The sequence below is a fragment of the Aspergillus caelatus genome, assembly GCF_009193585.1.
Source record: "Aspergillus caelatus strain CBS 763.97 unplaced genomic scaffold BDV27scaffold_340, whole genome shotgun sequence".
Lineage (NCBI taxonomy): Eukaryota > Fungi > Ascomycota > Eurotiomycetes > Eurotiales > Aspergillaceae > Aspergillus > Aspergillus caelatus.
The window spans coordinates 1-19,949 of record NW_022475603.1 but is presented as its reverse complement, the minus strand read 5'-3'; the positions used below and the strand labels follow the sequence as shown (position 1 = coordinate 19,949).

The 19,949-nt window shown below is 49.3% G+C and overlaps 7 protein-coding genes across 7 annotated transcripts; 3 read left to right on the top strand and 4 right to left on the bottom strand.

Annotated features, from left to right (window-relative positions):
• Positions 1–344: 344 nt before the first annotated feature.
• niiA (nitrite reductase niiA) lies at positions 345–4,401 on the bottom strand. Its single transcript, XM_032069089.1, has 9 exons — positions 4,075–4,401; positions 3,846–3,996; positions 3,235–3,774; positions 3,098–3,180; positions 2,515–3,042; positions 2,255–2,457; positions 1,733–2,205; positions 1,523–1,680; positions 345–1,472 (listed from the first exon to the last, which is right to left on the bottom strand). Exons 1-9 carry the CDS (start codon positions 4,245–4,247, stop codon positions 485–487), a joined length of 3,297 nt encoding a protein of 1,098 aa, XP_031921439.1. The 5' UTR covers positions 4,248–4,401; the 3' UTR covers positions 345–484.
• Positions 4,402–5,962: 1,561 nt separating this feature from the next.
• niaD (nitrate reductase NiaD) lies at positions 5,963–9,053 on the top strand (the record flags this gene model as incomplete). The annotated part of the gene is made up of 7 exons (XM_032075065.1): positions 5,963–6,233; positions 6,332–6,431; positions 6,482–6,740; positions 6,789–7,024; positions 7,082–7,305; positions 7,365–7,988; positions 8,045–9,053. The coding sequence occupies 7 exons, from the start codon at positions 5,963–5,965 to the stop codon at positions 8,935–8,937; spliced, it is 2,607 nt and encodes an 868-aa protein (XP_031921438.1). The 3' UTR covers positions 8,938–9,053.
• On the bottom strand, positions 9,021–12,101 carry BDV27DRAFT_169529 (tubulin gamma complex associated family protein; the record flags this gene model as incomplete). Its single annotated transcript, XM_032075064.1, has 2 exons — positions 9,021–11,916; positions 11,981–12,101. 2 exons carry the CDS (start codon positions 12,099–12,101, stop codon positions 9,170–9,172), a joined length of 2,868 nt encoding a protein of 955 aa, XP_031921437.1. The 3' UTR covers positions 9,021–9,169.
• A 199-nt stretch (positions 12,102–12,300) lies between these two features.
• BDV27DRAFT_137860 (uncharacterized protein) lies at positions 12,301–13,569 on the top strand. The gene is made up of 4 exons (XM_032069088.1): positions 12,301–12,562; positions 12,629–12,774; positions 12,837–13,029; positions 13,097–13,569. Exons 1-4 carry the CDS (start codon positions 12,382–12,384, stop codon positions 13,444–13,446), a joined length of 870 nt encoding a protein of 289 aa, XP_031921436.1. The 5' UTR covers positions 12,301–12,381; the 3' UTR covers positions 13,447–13,569.
• A 142-nt stretch (positions 13,570–13,711) lies between these two features.
• BDV27DRAFT_137858 (isocitrate dehydrogenase (NAD(+)) IDH2) lies at positions 13,712–15,564 on the bottom strand. Its single transcript, XM_032069087.1, has 6 exons — positions 15,309–15,564; positions 15,177–15,242; positions 14,921–15,007; positions 14,736–14,858; positions 13,959–14,678; positions 13,712–13,896 (listed from the first exon to the last, which is right to left on the bottom strand). The coding sequence occupies exons 1-6, from the start codon at positions 15,396–15,398 to the stop codon at positions 13,825–13,827; spliced, it is 1,158 nt and encodes a 385-aa protein (XP_031921435.1). The 5' UTR covers positions 15,399–15,564; the 3' UTR covers positions 13,712–13,824.
• A 96-nt stretch (positions 15,565–15,660) lies between these two features.
• BDV27DRAFT_137857 (exocyst subunit SEC5) lies at positions 15,661–19,053 on the top strand. The gene is made up of 2 exons (XM_032069086.1): positions 15,661–18,248; positions 18,302–19,053. The coding sequence occupies exons 1-2, from the start codon at positions 15,870–15,872 to the stop codon at positions 19,028–19,030; spliced, it is 3,108 nt and encodes a 1,035-aa protein (XP_031921434.1). The 5' UTR covers positions 15,661–15,869; the 3' UTR covers positions 19,031–19,053.
• Positions 19,054–19,055: 2 nt separating this feature from the next.
• On the bottom strand, positions 19,056–19,949 carry BDV27DRAFT_137855 (uncharacterized protein). The gene is made up of 2 exons (XM_032069085.1): positions 19,783–19,949; positions 19,056–19,648 (listed from the first exon to the last, which is right to left on the bottom strand). The coding sequence occupies exons 1-2, from the start codon at positions 19,913–19,915 to the stop codon at positions 19,164–19,166; spliced, it is 618 nt and encodes a 205-aa protein (XP_031921433.1). The 5' UTR covers positions 19,916–19,949; the 3' UTR covers positions 19,056–19,163.

The following is a 19,949-nucleotide window of genomic DNA, read 5'->3' as shown; positions in this document are numbered from 1 at the left end:
GTCTATGGGTCCCGAATACTAATGAGTATAGATAATGAGAGATTTGGGTCGGGTCCACCGCTATCTCACGTCTGGGAGATAAGCGTCAAGAATGAAATCCGTCAAATGGGATTGGACGGAGAGGCGGCCAGAAAGTTGGTCGGTAACGTGACGCTGCCTGCCCTAAGGTAGGAGATCCTTTGATGCCTTTCTTGGCTATACCTCCAAATGTATCGTCTATAGACTACTAGTAGGTATTTCTGTATTGGCAGGATAGTTCAGATGAACAGTTGTGATGATGGTCATACATTCTTGGTCAGAATCAGATCTAGTAAGACTGTCTCATTGAGACTTGAAAGAGGTAATTGGCAGCTCATAGTTCATGAATTAGCTACTAGCTAGTGGAGTTTATATACAGTAAATAAAGAAAACCAGATGAAGGCCCTCCCAGAAAGATCCACAACGCCAAATATCAAGGCTCGTAACGCGTATCACATCGGTTCCATTACCAGTCAATCGTCCTAGATTGTTTGCTTGGACTAGGTCTATCACCCGCCTTCTTGCCTCTAGTCCCCTTATATTTCTTATCACACTTCTGGAATGGGTCGGGTGCTTCTCCTTTCTTTACCTTCCATCGTTCAGTTCCTAGCACCGAGTCCAGCTCCTCGACGGGAGGTAGCTTCAAGTAGATCCAGCCATCGTCCCGTTGTTCAACCGGGAAAGTTGCGATATTCATAGCCTCATCGTTTGAACAACGGCCGGCTTGCTCGCCATTGAGTTCGAAATTACGCTTGTGGTATGGACAGGACACCCAGTATTTACCGGCGTCATCGTCGCCAATCAGGCCATCAGATAGGACAAAGGCACGCTTGTGAGGACACATCTGTTGCGTTGCGTAGTACTTGCCCTTGACCTTGAAGATTGCCAGCTGGGTATCGCCCCGCTTGACATTGGCCGAAGAGATCGCAGGTGGTCCATCCGAAAAGTGGTCAGCTTTAATGATTGGCTGCCATGAGAGAGCCGACCACTGGTGCTCCTTAAAGTCCTCCTTTGCACCCTCGCTTGGCCAGTAGGTAGGCCGCTCCTGCTCACGTTCTTTCACAAGTTCCACCGTGTCAACCGTCTCATCGGTGTTGGCAAATTGCTGGAAGTACTTGCGGCGCTTTGGATTGCGGATAGTCTCGGTCCACTCGCAGAAGTAGCTGTCTACCAACTCCTGCATTTGCTGCTCCATCTCAGCGCAGATTCCCAGTTTGTCGTCAATGACGACTTCCCGGAGGTAATTGATTCCACCTGGGAGGTTCTCGATCCACCGAGCAGTTCGTTGCAGTTTATCTGCTGTTCGAATGTAGAAAATGAGATAGCGATCAATAATTGGAATGACCATATCTGGTGGCACATCCTTGGCGAGTAATTCTGAATGTCTAGGCTTCGCGCCCCCATTTCCGCCTACGAAGATATTGAAGCCTTTTTCTGTAGAGATCAAGCCAAAGCTAAAATGCGTTAGTTTCGGAACAAAACATTTCGAAAGAGGCAGGCATACTCTTTGTTTTGCGCCTCAGCACATTCTCTCACACAACCGGACACGGCACCCTTGAGCTTATGAGGAGATCGGACACTTTTGTAGCGTTCCTCGAGTCTGATGGCCATCCCAACACTGTCTCCAATACCAAAGCGACACCAGGTAGTGCCGACGCAGCTCTAGGGGTTCCAGTTAGCTCCATGTACATCAAATCAGGTGATATCCACGTACCTTGATTGTCCGGAGTGATTTGGCATAAGCGTGGCCACTTTCCATGCCAGCATTGACTAATTCTGCCCATATATCAAGCAAATCCTGTTTCTTGGCACCAAACATGTCGATACGCTGGCCACCCGTGATCTTGCAGTAAAGGTTATATTTCTTGGCCACCTGGCCGATAGTGATCAGCTTGTCTGCAGTGATTTCACCGCCGGGAACTCGAGGGACTACAGAGAAAGTTCCGTTGCGTTGGATGTTAGCGAGGAATCTGTCATTCGTTTCTTGTAATTCATGGTATTCGTGGTCCATGATATGCCCATTGAAGAGACTTGAAAGGATTGACGCTATAGCAGGCTTGCACAGCTCGCATCCAAGAGAATCGGGGTTTCTTCCGACTGCCTTCATGATGTCTTCGAATTTTTTCAATTGTTTGATTGCGACGATATTGTAGAGATCAGCGCGTGAATGTGGAATATGCACGCATACTGTATAGAGTTTAGAGTAAGACCACAGCGGACGGACAAGAATACCTACAGTTGTTCGAAACTTCCTGACCCATATCAAGCATGGTCTTATTGAAAATAGATTGCACCAGCGGCATGCAGCCTCCACAACCAGTGCCTGCCTTCGTGCATGATTTGACCTCGCCAATTGATTTGCATGTGCCACTCTTGACACTTTCGACGACGTCACCTTTGGTAACATTGTGACATGAGCACACTTGGGTATCGTCGGCTCTGTACAAACGATGGTCAGAAGATCCATTAAATCCAGACACTTGAGAGAAAACTCACAAGTCATCACCGTTTTCTTCTCCACCGTTCTGGGCTCCCAAGATGAACTGGCTCGGAGGCACTTCGAGCTCTTTCTGGCTCTTTACCATTTGGTTCAATTTGATATAGTCCTTTGTATCACCGATCATCATTCCTCCAAGTAGGTATTTGCCGTCCATAGTGAATAAATACTTCTTATAGACACCACCAAAAGGGTCTTTGTACGTAAGAGCCTTCACTGGTGACTCCTTTTCCGTCGTGTCTTTGACCCGCGGAACGGTTGCGACTGATGGTCGACGGCCGGGCAGGAACTTGGGCCCATCACGATCCGCAAAGAAGTCACCAAAACTGGCGACATCCACCCCCAAGAGCTTCAGCTTAGTACTTAAATCTGGTCGTCTGAAGCTCCTCGGTTCCTTGTCGGAATTGGTTAAATTGAACGCTAGCACATCTGCCATTTCAATGCCAGGTGCAATAATACCAAACGTCTGGTTTTCCCAGCTTGCACACTCTCCGATAGCGTAAATCTCGGGAATGGAAGTTCGTAGACTATAGATTCGGATTAGATGATAGAAGACTCGAAACAAACAACGACAGTTCTTACCTTTCATTAATAACAAACCCACCCCGCGAAGCGCACTGAATACCAGCAGATGCCCCTAATTCATCTCTAGGTCGTACTCCGATCTATGCGTAATGTTAGCAAATTGAAAGTGCATGAGATGAAATTAGACAGCGTACAGCAAAACAGACGCAGCAGCAATCTATTTCTTCACCATCCTCAAAGACGATACCCGTGACATTGTTGTTGTCGTCCGTCTTAATCTTGGCTACTCGCTTCTGGTGCATCACATCCAAGCCCAGTTCTCTGATTTTCCGCGTCACTAGGGTACCGGCATCGCCATCTAGTTGCCTTGCCAGCACCCACTTATTGCGATCAATGAGCGTGACCTTGCCGAAATCTTCTAGATCTGTCATTGCTTTGGCAGCTTCTAGTCCTAGCAGGCCACCTCCGACAGTAGTTGCCGTCTCGCCCTTGTGTTTAGAGGCAAATTCGATAAGGCGCTCGAGGTCCGATATCGTTCTGTAGACAAAAACCCCGGTGGCATCATGGCCGGGAGTGTGCGTGGGAAGTACTGCATCAGAGCCGGTAGCGAGAACAAGAAGATCGTAGGCAATTATGTCACCAGTCGAGGTTTTCACCGTCTTGTGGTCAGGAAATATATCGGTCACTCTGGTGTTGAGATGATAGTCGAACGATCGGTCTTTGAATGATCCGTACTATTACATTCATACATCGACGTCAGAACGGATGTTGCACTGAGTTCGCGGGGAACCTGTGGTATACTTACCCACTCTTTCGGGTTGAGGTAGAGGTCTTCGATATTGCGATGTTCGAAAAACGAGGAAAGACCGACTCGGTTGTAAGCAACGTGAGGCTCTTCCCCGATAACAACGATATCGTATTTTCTCCTCTCTGAATCTTGCTTGACCAATTTCTCACTGTACGCAGAGGGGATGTATCGTTAGTACCCGACCTGCATTGTTGGCCATCATCTCGTCCCCCTTCGATGCACCTACAGGAAGGAAATAGCCACCATCCCCAGTCCCACCACCACTATCCGTTGGCGTCTGTTCGGGTCATCCAAGTGACTTTCTGTGTCAATGCCAAAGCTCTGAGAATGCGATACCCCGCTAAGAACGCCGTTGTTGACTGCGCCCCCATTCCTGGGCGCTTCTAGGAGAGGAGGCATTGTGTCCGGGATGGATAGCACTGTGCATGGAGAGAATTCAAGGCCCAGCGCACGGTGTTGGCGTGCGTTTTTATTTATCAAGTAGTATGTCCCCCATAATCTACCACCCGATATATCAAGACCCTACTGGTGCCAAGATCCAGGATCGGGCCTCTCATCTCCGGGGACACCATGAGATCGTGGCGAGATGTTTGACTATCGAATCACCTCATGACTGATAGTCATCGAAGCGGCTTCGCAGAAGATGCCGCAACATGCCCAATGGCAATCTCCATAATCGGACGTTGGACGGGTTATCGGCAATCATGACAGGGATTGATAAGGACGATAGCGTCTGCATAAGATTGGGTCAGGGATACCTCCGCGGAGATGGTACTTAAGTTCCATTCAATGGAAATCCGCTGATACTGGAAAAGGTTAGTCAGGACGGGATCGACGGAAAGCCTCCTTATTGATCGTACCCGGCTTATCGGAAGGACGTCAATGGTGGTCGGACGAAAAGCTTAATGGGCCCAAAATTCAATTAATTGCATCTGTTATTATCTTTACTACAAGTTTGCATAACCCCATATCAGTAAAACCCGCATAGTACAAATCGTAGGTCTATTACATCACGAGCTCTACTAGGTATAGCGTGTACCATCCCTACCCCCCTAAGAATAGATGAAAGGGAAAGTCATCTCATTCAACGCATTATACATGTAATTAAGCGCTAGCAATAGGTGTTGAATTGGTATGCCAGCCTGTTAAATCACGCCCCCTTTATTGCCTCAGGTTTCACCACAGATCATAAATAATGTACGTAAAACAAATCCTACCTTGGATGCCGATACATCCGGAATTCTTCAAGCAGCAAAGCCATAGTGTCTTGAAACACTCAGGTGGGTTGCTATAGAATGATGGGATTCTTGTTCTGATCATGTGATAAGTCTCAAGGGTATAACCGGACTTCCAGTATAGATTCACAATTGTAAAAAATAATAAATAAAAATAAAAAACAAGATTGAGTGATATTTACCTGGATTTAAAGAATCTCGGACTGCCAATTAAAACTGAGCAATATTCCTCTAACCGACCTACCAAAAATTCCTTTGAAAAGTGTCTCCGCTCCGACAGCCGTGAGCCCCATCTCGCCCATTCTCCACGCGAACCAGGCTCATTCGGACGATAAGCAACAACACTTCTAATTGGAAGTTGCACATGGCTTCATGGCATCGCCTCCATTGCTCTTCAAGGAACCAATTAATACGACGAAAAAGAAATCCTGCAAGATTGAGTGGATCAATGGCTGGAGCCTGGAGAGTTTTGTGTGGGTCGACACGATTTATTTGCCTCAACGCTTGGTTATGCGGTGGGACGCGGTCCTGCCCGGAGGCTTGCCCTAATTTCGAGCGTCTCACCTCCCAGAATGAGCAGTTTGGGGGACTCCGCGGAAATCACTGGTGGGTAGGAGCTTTGCTTAATGTGATCTTTCTCCGAGGCGTCATGCGGTATCAAGGAGTTACTGCCGTGACCTAATATGAATATCCACTGCCCGCGCGTGGGTAGCACGTACTGTTGCCATCATACGATAGGCAAGAGTCATTTACTGCGGTGGATTCCCCCTTAGTTGGAGTCAATGCACCGGCAAATTGTTCGACTTATTCAAACTGAGTATCCTTGTTCATGCTCCCTCTCTCGTATTCTTTCGTTCATTGGTCTTCTCTGCCGGTATTATGGCAACCATCACGGAAGTTCGGACGGATGCACTCGTCCCAACTGATCTCGTCATTAAGACAGGTCAGATCACAATCGAAAGCGAAGAGATCTCGACGAGAGACCTGTCCGATATCCCTCTGCCACCACCATCAAAACGTCCGACAGAAGTGTTGAGCGTAGATAAAGGAACCCCAGATAGCCATGTTCCTCGTGATCCTCGGCTCATCAGATTAACGGGTGTTCATCCATACAACGTTGAGCCACCTCTCACAGATCTGTATAAAGAAGGTATGAGTTATAACTGCTCCACCTCCTATCCTCATCAGGTTGCTTGTACTGGTTCTCACGCTGGACCCTTGAGCCGTTAAATTCTCACACGTTCAAAGGATTTTTAACATCACCGGAGCTTTTCTATGTTCGGAATCATGGCCCAGTACCCCATGTTAGGGATGAAGATATCCCTCACTGGGAAATTAGTATCGAAGGGTGAGTATAGTGTTAAGTTCTTTGCGCAGCACCCGCTGACCAAAGTATAGGCTGGTGGGGAAGCCTTTGGTTTTAAACTTCCGACAAGTGTTGCAGCAGTACGACCAAATAACGGCGCCCATCACGCTCGTATGTGCAGGGAATCGGCGCAAAGAGCAAAACATTGTGCGCAAAACAAAAGGCTTTTCCTGGGGATCGGCGGGACTGTCGACTGCCCTCTTCACTGGCCCATTGCTGTCAGATATCCTCCGCAGTGCGAAACCCCTGCGTAAAGCGAAGTACGTCTGTATGGAAGGGGCGGATAAGCTGGTATGCTGCACCTCTAACTTATGATGATGATTGCTAAGTTCGCTGCAGCCCAATGGTCACTACGGCACATCTATTAAGTTGAACTGGGCCCTGGACCCCAACAGGGGCATCATGCTTGCCCATAAAATGAACGGGGAGTCTCTTCGCCCAGATCATGGTCGTCCATTGAGGGCTGTCGTGCCCGGTCAAATAGGGGGCCGAAGTGTGAAGTGGCTGAAGAGGTTGATCCTGACCGATGCACCAAGCGACAACTGGTACCATATTAATGACAACCGTGTCTTACCGTATGTCCAAGATGCATTATATCTCCCCGGTTCATCATTTGTCTAACCGTACCACAGGACAATGGTCTCACCTGAGATGGCATCAAATAACCGAAACTGGTGGCACGATGAGCGATATGCGATTTATGACCTAAACACCAACTCCGCCGTTGTATATCCCCAGAACAATGAGGTCTTGAATATCCTGTCTGCAGGGCCGTCGTATACTGTCAGGGGATATGCGTACTCTGGTGGGGGTCGCAGGGTTACTAGGGTGGAAATATCCCTAGACAAAGGCAAATGTACGCAACCTCGTGCGCTCGATATGTGACAATCCTTAACAAAGCTAACGGACTTTTAGCTTGGAGATTGGCGGATGTCGAATATGCAGAAGACAAATATCGTGATTTTGAAGGCGAGCTTTTCGGAGGCAAGGTAGATATGTACTGGCGCGAAACTTGCTTCTGCTGGTGTTTTTGGTCTCTAAGCATCACCATCCCAGAGCTTGAGAGCAGTGACGCCATCCTTGTAAGAGCCATGGATGATGCATTGGGCGTGCAGCCTCGCGATATGTACTGGTCCGTTCTCGGGATGATGAACAATCCTTGGTTCCGAGTCACGATTACGAAAGAAAACGGGAACTTGAAGTTTGAGCATCCTACCCACCCTAGTATGCCTACGGGATGGATGGAACGCGTGAAGAAGGCTGGGGGTGACCTAACGAATGGTAACTGGGGAGAAAGACACGAAGGAGAGGAGCCGACAGAGCCGGAACCCGTGCAAGAAATAAATATGAAGAAAGACGGGCTAAACCGAACGATCGGTTTTGAAGAATTCAAGGAGAATTCCAGCGATGAGAAGCCATGGTTCATCGTGAATGGAGAAGTGTATGATGGTCACGCATTTCTTGAAGGTCACCCTGGTGGAGCGCAGAGTATTGTCTCCTCTGCTGGTCTGGATGTCTCCGAGGAATTTCTTGCTATTCGTGAGTCCCAAATATATCACACTGCAAACGTACCATTCATTGACACTCATCCACAGATAGCGAGACGGCAAAGGCGATGATGCCTGAGTATCATATTGGAACGATGGATCCGGAAGGTCTGAAAGCGCTCAAGGATGATACATCATCCTCATCCGATGAAATTCGCCCAGTGTTCCTCCAACCACGGTCTTGGACAAAGGCAACGCTAAAAGAAAGGAAAGACATATCATGGGATACACGGATATTTAGTTTCCAATTGGAACACGAAGATCAAACCTTGGGTTTACCAGTTGGCCAGCATCTTATGATCAAAGTCCTCGACACACCGTCTAACAACGAAGCCATTATCCGCTCATACACCCCAATTTCTGAAACCAGCCAAAAAGGGACTGTGGACTTGCTGGTCAAAGTATACTATGCAACAGCCACCTCAGCAGGTGGCAAGATGACGATGGCCCTGGATAGACTGCCATTGGGCTCCGTAGTTGAGTGCAAGGGTCCAACAGGCAGATTCGAATATCTGGGAAATGGACGAGTTCTCATAAGCGGCAAGGAACGCCATGTTCGGTCGTTTAAGATGATTTGTGGAGGAACCGGTATCACACCGATCTTCCAGGTCTTGCGTGCCGTGGTTCAGGACCAGCAAGATCCCACATCTTGTGTTGTTCTCAATGGTAACAGACAGGAAGAAGATATACTTTGCCGGGCTGAGCTCGACGGCTTCATGGCATTCGACAGCAGAAGGTGTAACATAATACACACCCTATCCAAAGCGCCGGACTCGTGGACTGGCCGACGAGGACGCGTATCCGAAGAGCTCCTAAAGGAATATGCGGCTCCAGAAGATGAGAGTATGGTACTGATTTGTGGTCCGCCAGCCATGGAAGAATCTGCTCAGAGGATACTATTGGCGCAAGGATGGAAGGAATCAGACCTTCACATTTTCTGAATTGGTATTATCCAAGTGAACGATTTGATGAGTATGTAAGACATGGGTCATAACGGCGTTGGGAATATATACAGGGTTATCTTTGGGAATAGCACACGAATAGTCACGTTAGTAGGTACCAACATCCTTATTATATTTAGCAAGGTAGACAAACAATAGTACAACGAGCCGAAAATACTGTTTAATATAAAACTTCAAGAAGAGCTAGTGTGGTGGAGCTTGTTTTCCATTCTCAGTAATATATCCTCATATCCAAGCGCGCCAGGAGGTGGTCAAATACACTTGTAGGCGCTTCTCTGGATGCGAAAGTCGTGCCGGACCTGCCGAAAGACTTTGAAGACGCCTTCACGCCATCTAAGTTGCGCAGATAATTCACAAAAAGGGATGTTTGTTTCCGAAAAGTAGCATAGAGCTGATGGGCAATAGCCTCACTTTCGTGGCGCACGCCGCTCGCTCCATCCATCCTCGACAATGGAGCAAATGTTAAAATCGTACCAAAGATACTTTCCAGCAACTTCGCTGCATCAGCATGTCTTTTGCTGAGAAAAAGCGCAAAAAGCATTTGATCGAGAACATCTTCATGATAATCTCTAAGTCTAGGGACAGAATGTGCTGCTTCTATCGTGCCATCAACATCACCGCGGTCGAGGTAAAGTTCAATCTTAGCCAGGCTATCTTGGAACCGCTGCCAAGTCGAGCCAATGCCGACATGGAAGCAATAATCACTCAATGCAAGCACGAAATGTTGGCAATCAATGCGAAATTTCTGGTACACGTTTCGGGGGTCTCCAGATAGGGAGTCTCTCCCCGTAGAATCACGAATGAGACCTTTGACGACCGAAACCATTCGGAGGAGTCGAAGCAGATGCTTGAAAAGACGGTCATATTTGTTAAGTGATCGCGACGTAATGATAGCTTCCAGGACGTCGGATGGTTTGTATTGGAGACGTAGGAAATCCAAAGCCTCGATTGCGTTGGGATCCTTGCATTTGGTAATTTCTTCATCAGTCAACTCTCGAATTGAGAAACTGAGGCCGCCAGGAAGTTCCCTCTCCTTGCGGGACTCATTGACCGTTGAGCTATCTGAGCGATCATCAAAGCCGTGACATTCACTAAGGAGCCCAATGAGCACCAATCGCAACTCCGAGCTTGCAGGAGGCCAAGTGTCACGGCTCCCTAACCGTAAACCAGTGTGGACACTACTGCGGACAACACCGGATTTTCGCTCGCCGCTCTGCATGTCCGGGTCAAAGAGAGCGTGCGACAGGCGCGAGGTGAAGAAACCATCCCCGAGGAGCTGGAACCGCCATTGCAGAGATAGGTGATAACGGACCTTGTGCTCCTTGAATAGCAGGTGAAGACAAGAGAAATCAATTAACAATGCCTGGGACGAAAGAAGTGGTGCAAGAGACAGATAGAGAGCGGAGGCTAATTCTGGGCCGAAGGTACACTTATGATCCTCAGGCACTCCAGGATCCTTGTCATTCCCTTGGTCAATCAATCGGGAGAGCTCGTCTTTCTCTATAGAGGATTGGGTTGCGAGCAATCCAGTCATGTTTTGCGCGTCATCAATGTCAAATAAATCGAAAGTATCTTTAAGTGTATCACTTGCCTCAATATAAGCAGGAGATTCGGAATTGATTATCAAATTTCTCGTTGCAGAGGAATCACCACGATTATACCTGAGAATTTCAGACCGAAGCCTATTTTCGTAGGTCTTTGCTTTTTGTTGTATCCTTTCAATATCTGTCCACGTGCTAGCACAGCTGAGCCTGGGGACATCGCCGTTGCAAATTCCGTCACTTGCAATTGGATGTTGCGGATGGAATCGTTTAAGCAGGCGTAGGCTTCGCCCACTTTCGAAGATTAACTCTGCTTGATCTGCAGGAATGAATGTTGGCATCTCGGCAGGGTTATATCTGTAGTCAAGCCTTGTTGATTGAGAGGATGTCGTCTTCGGATTATCTTCTGAGTGCTCTAAAGCCACAAAGCTTCTGCCGTTTGCCGCCAGCTCCTTCAATGTCGACGCCTCCAAGCGGAGGCCAACCCAAGTCTCCACATGCTCAAGAAACGGATACACTGTCCGGATAACAATCTCGCGGAAGAGGTCCTCCATATGGCCGAAGGTTTGGGAGAAATGGGCGGCCTTTTCAAGCACGATGGAGAATATCTGGGCATCAGACACAGCCCCTTCAACAGCTTCGACCAGGTCTGCCAAAACACTAGCTAATTCACCGCATCGTTGAAACAGGGCTCTAAGCTGGATGAGTGACACTATATTGTCAGTATACCTGAGAAGCCTCTTTTCAGCGGTGTAAATGACGACGGCTACAGCACTCGAAAGTGTAGAAAGGGCCGAGAGTTTAGTTGACTTCGATGGAGCTTTGCCAACGAAGATTCGCACCCGCTGCATATCCGTGCCGCATCGAATCATTTCATCAGTCAAGCCATTAAGCGCAGCGACACTAACACCCGAGAGGCGGATGCCATCAAATGCTCGCTCGAACATTTGGTGTTCCCTGTTATATCGGAAAAACAATGAGCTCCAACCAAGACCAAGCCGGAACAGGGACCGGAAAAAGACAGCATTTCGGGTCACACGGCCTGGTTTCCCAAGCCCGTTCACTGCAGCCTGATTTGCCAACGCTGCATCGAATCCTCTAGCCCCCGATTCACTAAAATATGCGGATGCGGGTTCATGGTACAATCGGTTTTGACAATTCTCCCACGTCTTCAATAACCCCTTGCCATCAAAATTGACATCCAAAATATCCAACGCCCAGATATCCTCTGACCCATCTCCGGTTTCCGAGCGTGCAACGCTCGGTTCGGCATAAGTTTCGCTTGATGCATCGGTTGTTGATTCCGGTACCAAGTCTGGATCGAATACATCGGTTTCGTAAAGATTCAACTGGCGTGATCCAAAACAATCATCATTGAGTAATTGCAAAGGGCTCCTAAAGAAACCCCCAGTCAAATCTGGTAAAAGCGTATGGTTAGTATTCATGAACGGACGGATAAGCGTCCCAACATTGATACGCACCTGGCAACTCTTCGTTCCAGGGTAGGGGTTCTAGTGGTTGCAGTGACTGTAGAGTGAACTTCGATAGCCTCCACAGATCCTCACTAGAGAATGGGTCCGTATCATAATCTTCTTGCTCCATCGTATGACACGGACAGCTCCAAAGACTGACGCCATAGAAGCAAATCCTTATCAGCTGACGACGCGTTGGCGGCGCGAAATCACGCCTCACTAGCCTTAGAATGTACTAGCGTCCCCCCCAGGTCACGCTTGGACCACCGCTTGTTTGGGAATCCGAAGCAGAATGAATTTGTCGTGACGCAGTCTACACCAGCTCCCCACGTGTGTCGCGCTCTAGTACAGAGGGTCCTGAACGTCATCGAATATTTCAGAATAGGAGATTGTTATGCGCAACGGTCAATATGCCTCCCAGGAAGAAGCCTAAGCTTACCGCTCAATCCGAAGCCGCGCAACCTTCCGCGAACACCCCCGCCAGTGATAGCGCAGCTCAGCCTAACACGGATTACGACCCGGTGACGGACCCATGGACGGATGAACAGGAGACGGCGCTACTGAAGGGTATAATCAAATGGAAGCCGGTTGGTTCGTAGCTACTCCTAGTGCTACTCCAACAAGCCAACTTCTGCTAACCAATTTGTCCCGTCGAAGGAATGCACAAACACTTCCGTATGATCGCTATCTCCGAGTTCATGAAAAGTCAAGGCTATGCACCTGTCCACGCGGAACATACACGGATACCTGGAATCTGGAAAAAACTGGGGACATTGTATAACCTTCCAGCACTCGATGAGCGGGTAGGTAATGACGGCTGTCTATGTCAGTCATGGATTGCTAACATTTGCACTTTGCCATGTAGGAGGATTCCTTAATAACAGATACCTCCGATGATATCGATGGCTCGAAAGAGCTTTACTGTCCATTTGAGCTTCCTGAAGATGAATACGGCGAGTTGATGTTCGAGAGGAGATTAGCAATGGAAGGTTCCGCTTCCCCAGTTCATAGTGCCCACGCCGAATCTAGGCGAGGTAGCACGGTAGCGGACACAGATGGTGCGTCCTACTGATTTTTGATTTCTTTCCGAGTTCTGCCTAGCTTCTGACTACTGTACGCATTTAGAACCTCGATCCTCTCCGGCGCCGTCAAAAGGTAGGAAGTCAGGTCGTGGAGGTCGCCAATCGGCACGAGGCGCTCGATCTTCACGGCTACAGGTAGAAATCGAGGCCCCGAGGAGGAGTTCGGGCACGGGGGAAGAAGAAGGTGACTCTGAGGATGCTGGTGCGAATGAAGAAGGGGACGAAGAAGGTTCGGACGCGGCGAAAGACGACAGTGAAGGTGACGAAGAAGCCGAAGAGGATACGGGAGGCTCTCCAACAGCACGAAGCACACGAGCCCAGACAACACGGACAAAACAAAAGGAGAAGAGAAGTAGTGGCACAGGAACTAGACGAGGCGGTCGACGACGGTAGATTTTAATGTGTACTTTTATTTCATGATGGTTTGAATTTTGATACCTTTGGAGGACTCATGGCAGGCGTTTATTTTGCATTCACATATAGTAAATTTACCATCACATTCAGTCTACTTGAAAATTTCATTGGAATTAGTTTCGGTTGGCGGTCAGTCAACAGAACGCGATGCTCTCTTAATAAACATGCTTCGGTCACTAGGTGTTTGCGCCAATTGATGGGGTCAAGATTACGATGAAGAGAACGAGGCATATTGCAAGGCAAATGGCATCTAAATAAATACATTGTACGTATAAATAGGTCACTACATTTGTTCTAGTCATTCACAGGCTAAAGGAGATAATCAAGGGAAATAGTACATGGTGCGAACCGAATCCCTTACAGACGCTTCATGATGGCCTCAGCGTACTCGTGGGTCTTGGCCTTGCCGCCCAAGTCACCGGTAAGAGTCTATATAACGTTAGCAATTGCGGTACACTAGCGAACAGGGGTCAGTATCCAGATCAGCTTACCTTTCCTTCAGCAAGGGTATCGAAAGTGGCCTTCTGGATACGAGCAGCATGCTCGCCAAGACCCATGTGCTGCAGCATCATGATACTGCTCAGAAGCAGAGCAGTGGGGTTAGCGAGGCCCTTGCCGGCAATGTCGGGGGCAGAGCCGTGAACAGCCTCGAAGATGGAGCACTCGTTACCGATGTTACCGGAGGGAGTGAGACCGAGACCACCGATCAGACCGGCGCACATATCGGACAGAATGTCACCGTACAGGTTAGGCATGACAAGAACCTTGTCGTTGTAAGGAGTGGGGTCAGTGACGATCTTGAGGCAAGAGTTGTCCAGCAGCTCTGCGTCGAATTCGATATCGGGGAACTCCTTGGCAATATCACGGGCGAGGTTCAAGAAGAGACCATCCGACATCTTCATGATGGTAGCCTTGTGTACGACGCGGACCTTCTTCTTGTTGATGGAACGAGCGTACTGGAAGGCAAAGCGCAGGACTCTCTCAGAGGCCTCCTTTGTGATGAGCTTAATGCTCTGCACGACGCCATCGACGACGACGTGCTCAATACCAGAGTATTCACCCTCGGTGTTCTCACGGATCAGGACGGTATCGACGTTGTCGTAGGGGGTCTCGTAGCCAGCAACGGAACGGCAAGGACGCACGTTGGCGAAAAGGTTGAAGGTACGGCGAAGAGTAAGGTTCAGAGAAACGTGTCCCTTGCCAACGGGGGTCTAAAATTTTTTCAGCTCAGCAAAATATCACCACGATGCATGAAAGCGTTGACATACAGCAAGGGGCCCCTTGAGGGCGACATAGTTCCTCTTCACGCTCTCAATGGCTTCATCGGGAATTGCGGTCTTTCCATCCTTCAGGATAGGAGTAACATCGACTGGCTCCCACTTGACGGGGGCCTGTAAATAGTTTAGTGGCACGTCTTAGATATTACAAGCGGCCTGGAGGGAAGAAACATTACGTTTGCGGCAGCGAAGATGTCCTTGACGGACTGCGAGATCTCAGGACCAATGCCATCACCCTCAATCAGAGTAACCGTGTACTTTCCCTATAAAGATAAAATTTCCATCAGAAAGGTTGTTCGGCGGCGTGAAATCTAGTTCTAGATTGTGTATAGATCGATCGTCCAAAAGATTTCAGGCGGGAGACGCCGGACTAAGGGAAGAAAAGATCCGAGACAGCAAAAAAAAATTCGGAGGCTTCGGGGCGCAACATACATCGGTGTCCTTCTGGCCCTTGAACTTAGCGACACGCTCGTCGGCAGCAGCGGCATAGCCACGGAGCTAGGTAAACTAGGTTAGCTACGCAAGAATTGACAGTTGAGCCGAAGATGGAAGTGGACTTGATACCTGCGAAAAGGGCGAAGCAATGCTCGGGGAGACACGAGTGCTCCGCAAGCATTGGCGGGCGGGGAGAGCGAAGTTTCTAGCGGCAAACATTGTGACAGGTCCCCGGGGTCAGCGACAAACAACACAGGGTTGAAGAGGAGAGTATATGAAGGATGGGAAGGAGAGAAAGAAGAAAGGCGGCGGCGGGTTGCTCTGTGCGGGAAGTGAGAGAAGGTTCCTCAGGCCAATCTTGACCTCTCTCGGCACCGCCGCTGCCGACCGACCGGCATGGCCTGGGATTCCGTGTTTGGCTGCCCAGAATCCACTTGGTGTCCTTTCCTAGATCAGATAACAACTGACGGGACGGTCACGGGGTCACCACACCTCGTTCATTGTCTTTATTATTTCATTGTAATTTTCCCCAAAACTCCCCCTAAACCTAACCTATAGTCTGGCGCCCGAGATTTCCCCACCTGTGCGGCTACGTGCCTACCTGCATGTGGCCTCCTGGATCGTTCTCCCCCCGGCAGTTGATCGGTCACCTGCCCCCTCCTAGACTAAGCGCGCGGACACCTTGCAACAATGGCTGACGCAGATATCGCAAACTACTATAATCTCCCTTCGGCCTTTCCTGAGGAGTGGCCTGCAGAGCTAGACGAAAGTGATCATTCGGAGGATGAGGCACTTACCCGCACTGGTTCGCGGCGATCCCGGTACTTTGCTCTCGAGCGCAGTAACAGCCGCCAGAAAGGTGTCAACCTAGGGTCATTCAAAGGAAACAATGGTCGGGAAAACATTGTCCAAATGGACGAGCCGGATCCGCTCGGGACAGGCGATAGCGTCCTCAAGATCTTGAAGAAGGGGGGGCTGTCTGTAGAAGAAGAGAGTCGCTTGCGAAATAGATTTTTGCTCTCATCTACTTCATTTTCCCCGGCTCTGTTCCTTTCGCAGGCTCACTCCGATGCGTCGATTAGATCACTACTCAATGGATTAGAATTTCTCTCACAATCGATCGATCAGAAGTCAGCTTCGTTGAAAGTACTTGTCGAGGCGAACTTTGAGCGATTTGTTCGAGCTAAAGCAACAATTGATAGTGTATACACAGAGATGAGGAACCAAGGGAAGACACAAAACTTATCGGTCCCGCAAGCTCGCCGCAGGTCAGGACATTTCCGGAACCTCTCCTCTGGCAAACAGAGCATAACTCCCGCGACGATTACAGACTCGGGGCCTGGGAAGAATGCTCTGACAAAGGAAAGTGAATACGGCATGAAGGGCATCCGCGGTCCACTTTTAGAAGCCTCTGTCAAAGCTGAAGAAGTCTGGGGTCCTGCGTTAGGTGGCCGTGAAAGAGAACAGGTTTTAAAATCGGTTGTCGAAACTATGGAGAAACACCGGGATGTCTACGAAATAGGCGGGCTCCTTGCGAAGTCCATCAAGCAGAGAGACTATGATTCTGTTTTCGAGCAGTACACCCGAGCAAGGACGCTCGCGAAGGAGGCCAGGATTACTGCCCATACGGCGACGAGTAAAAGCCGACCATTGACAGACGAGGAGACTCACATGATCTTAGCAATGGGGAGGATGTGGTTGGATGTTGACCAGCAAATACAGGCATTCAAGCATGATCTTTGGAGGCGCTTGAGTGAGTCACCTATCGCCTCGACGACGGTGACAGCTTCAGGGCCAGTTGAGGAACATATGGAACTAATTGGCGCTCTGCTGGAATTGGGTGTCGAGGATAACCCCATCTGGGTCTGGCTTCTTGGTCGCTATGAATACTTGAAAACGAGAATTACAACTTTTTGCGAACGCGGCAAAACAGAATTAGAGATACTCAGGCGCAGGCTCGCTTCTGGCGAGAAGCCGACGCCTCAAGCACTGGCATCCTATCTCCGACTCGCTCCCCGTGATGGTGCAGCAAGTACTCCAGCGACGCTTGACACTGACCAGGTCATCGAACTCTGGGAGTGTGTACATACTTACTTAAATAGACTGCTATCGTCACAGGGAGGCCTTCTGGGTGAAGTCTTCGATTTCTGGGAAGCGGCACAATCCTTTATCGAGGGTAGCAAACAGAAGCTTCTCCCAACCGGATTCGAAGGTGAGAGTCGTAAGCATCACCGGCTCTCCCCTAATGACGCCAGTGAGCTGCAGAAGGGCGTTGTCGAATTAATTAATTTAATTCGTGAAAGCATTCTGTCGCTGTTCGCCGACCCTCCAGTGGAGGATGTTACTATCCTCACCTCTCCAATACCACCACCAAGCCCCAAGAGTCCGATGAGCGGAGGAATTACTCCCACCGAGTCCCGTTTCAAGCTAGATCCCAAGAATATGCCATTTCCCACCCCAAAGCGTGGCGAAGCTTGGGAGGACTTTGCATTTTGGCCTCCCTTTTCCAATTCCCTTAGCGGCATCCACTACCTCGGCCAATTCCTCGTCCTTATTGGCAGAGCAGCCAGTGAAATGGCTGCATTAGCCCCTGTACGAAGTACAGACAACGCTTATGATCTCCTCAAGTCACTTGTGAGCGTCACTCGTGAACGTTCAGTTCGCGCAGCATGCTACGCCTGGGGCAAAGATGCAGAAGTTTGCAAGATGTTGGAGGACTGGACGAGGGATCCGGAGAAAAAGGATTTGACCAAGATGCCCGGTTTGTTTGTGGCTTTTGAGAACGCAATCCTCAGTGGGATGCAGAAGATCCTTTACATTTCGGAGGCCATGGTAAAATCGGCTGATGTAGATGTTGTCACACAACCTCCTGCGAAGCTTCTACAGATGGTGCGCACGCAGTTTGTGTCCAGTATTTACAAGGCCCTCAGCGGCTTGGTCGAGAATGCGGAACATCCCACCCTTCCTCAAGAGGACAGTGAATGGGTGCTAGCGGAGCCTGCGACGGGTAGTCTCTCTGATTCATCCACAGCGCTTTTCATCGCGGATGCGGTCGATGCCCGAAATAGGGTAGGTCTCACATGGATTTCGAAGGCTTCCCTGTCAACTAATTGTGGTTATAGAATGTTCGCATACTCCTCACTTTGTCGAATATCAAATCATTCCAAGCCGATCTCGTCCCTCAGCTCGTGGCGAACTTTGAAACTTCATTTTCCGTCAGATTGACTGAGGAAGCCAATACTATTCGCGACGTGCTCAGTCAGATTGACGACCGCTTGTTCCAGTCATACACTAAACCCACCATCAACAAATTGAATACAACGATTGTTGATGGCATTACTTCCCCGGATTGGGAGCCAACCGTCCCTCGCCCCGAACAAGTCCGGCCGTATGTGTACAGCGCAATGCTGACTCTTGTGCTCGTCCATACGGAGATCTCGACTACCATTCCTTCCAGTTCATCGGCGGCAACTAATCGGTCGTCTCCCGCCGGTCAGCCACCTTTGCTGGCCATCATTCTCACGCACTTGTTGGCGAAGGTCTCTTCATCTCTCCTAACGGCTTTCAGCTCTCGGTCGTCGTATACCTTGGCGGCTTTGATGCAAGCGACTCTCGATACTGAGTTCATTGCACAGACCATGTCGCAATTTTCTACAGATGAAGCCTCTACTGTGCAGAGCCAGATCTACGTGGAACTCGACCGCCGAACTACACACGAAGCCCGGGCTCGTCTTCAGTCAGAGCTTGGCGAAATGCGGGGAACGCTGAAACGATTGAGGGAGAGAACTAAAGGAGAGTTTGCGTGCTTTAGGAAGCAAAGAAGTCGGACGGAGCCTAAGACACCGGCATAGTACTTAATGGTAGATAATTGAACATTGGAAATCCACACACCAGAGGTGCAATCAACGAACGTAAACAAGATCCAGTGGGTATCATTTTTAAAACTTTTGAACCATCATGTCCCATTTGGATAGGTCCCCTTTTCTACGTCTGGCCGACCATCCGTTGCACCCGGCTCAGCAGCACATTACTTTCGCGACCTAATCTCCTCTTCCCATGCTGGTCCGGCCGTCTAGCCCTAGCCATTGCCTCGCGATCCTTTTGTCTGAATTCACGCTCCTCCTGTCGCTTTTGCGCCTCCTGTCTACGCTTCTCCGCAACCTCCATCTCTTTCGCAAAAGCGGACTGCTTGGGCTTCCGTTTCCGGCGACCTTCGCCATCTTGATTTCTGGCTCGCTCGGGGCGGGGGCGGTTCTCAGGCGCTGGCTGATCTAGCATCGCCTGTCGGTCTGGGTGCAGCTCCAGCGAGGCAGGTTCTGCCTCTGGCGCATTATCATCCTTTCCAGCATTTTCTTCCGCTAATTCGTAGACTGACTTGCGGGGGGCGGCAGCGAGCTCTTCGGCTCTCACTTTGGCGTAGGCCTTTTTAACTTTGGCCTTCTGGATGAGGTCGGCTTTGATTTTCTGGGCTATAGTGGGTCGAGGTTAGCAAGAGGACCTTGCAAGGCCGTATTAAAACTTTACTCCATAAAAAAGATAGACGAAGGGAGAAAAGAGAAATGTGAAAAAAGAAAAGCAAAAAGAAATGAAAAAGAAAACTTACTTTTGCGGCGATAGGTACCATCAGGCAGGTTTGCAGGTCCCACAGAGAATCCCTTCTTCTTCTTTACTGGCGGTTCAGTTGTGTGTTGTTCTTGGGACTTTGCATCGATATCTCGGGAGCGCTTGGCCGACATATTGGACGAACTTGGTTTTTTTTTTTTTTTTTTT

What these genes read in the sequence shown, in the direction of transcription:
- niiA (XM_032069089.1), bottom strand. Translation starts at nt 4,247, where the DNA reads ATGCCTCCTCTCCTAGAAGCGCCCAGGAATGGGGGCGCAGTCAACAAC. An exon ending in GGGTTTGTTATTAATGAAAG is followed by an intron (nt 3,043 to 3,097) that starts GTAAGAACTGTC and finishes CCGAATCTATAG; the next exon opens with TCTACGAACTTCCATTCCCG. An exon ending in TCAGGAAGTTTCGAACAACT is followed by an intron (nt 2,206 to 2,254) that starts GTAGGTATTCTT and finishes AACTCTATACAG; the next exon opens with TATGCGTGCATATTCCACAT.
- BDV27DRAFT_137860 (XM_032069088.1), top strand. Translation starts at nt 12,382, where the DNA reads ATGCCTCCCAGGAAGAAGCCTAAGCTTACCGCTCAATCCGAAGCCGCG. An exon ending in AATCAAATGGAAGCCGGTTG is followed by an intron (nt 12,563 to 12,628) that starts GTTCGTAGCTAC and finishes GTCCCGTCGAAG; the next exon opens with GAATGCACAAACACTTCCGT. An exon ending in TTCCAGCACTCGATGAGCGG is followed by an intron (nt 12,775 to 12,836) that starts GTAGGTAATGAC and finishes TTTGCCATGTAG; the next exon opens with GAGGATTCCTTAATAACAGA.
- BDV27DRAFT_137858 (XM_032069087.1), bottom strand. Translation starts at nt 15,398, where the DNA reads ATGTTTGCCGCTAGAAACTTCGCTCTCCCCGCCCGCCAATGCTTGCGG. An exon ending in ACATCTTCGCTGCCGCAAAC is followed by an intron (nt 14,859 to 14,920) that starts GTAATGTTTCTT and finishes AACTATTTACAG; the next exon opens with GCCCCCGTCAAGTGGGAGCC. An exon ending in ATACCCTTGCTGAAGGAAAG is followed by an intron (nt 13,897 to 13,958) that starts GTAAGCTGATCT and finishes AACGTTATATAG; the next exon opens with ACTCTTACCGGTGACTTGGG.
- BDV27DRAFT_137857 (XM_032069086.1), top strand. Translation starts at nt 15,870, where the DNA reads ATGGCTGACGCAGATATCGCAAACTACTATAATCTCCCTTCGGCCTTT. An exon ending in CGGTCGATGCCCGAAATAGG is followed by an intron (nt 18,249 to 18,301) that starts GTAGGTCTCACA and finishes TTGTGGTTATAG; the next exon opens with AATGTTCGCATACTCCTCAC.
- BDV27DRAFT_137855 (XM_032069085.1), bottom strand. Translation starts at nt 19,915, where the DNA reads ATGTCGGCCAAGCGCTCCCGAGATATCGATGCAAAGTCCCAAGAACAA. An exon ending in TGGTACCTATCGCCGCAAAA is followed by an intron (nt 19,649 to 19,782) that starts GTAAGTTTTCTT and finishes GACCCACTATAG; the next exon opens with CCCAGAAAATCAAAGCCGAC.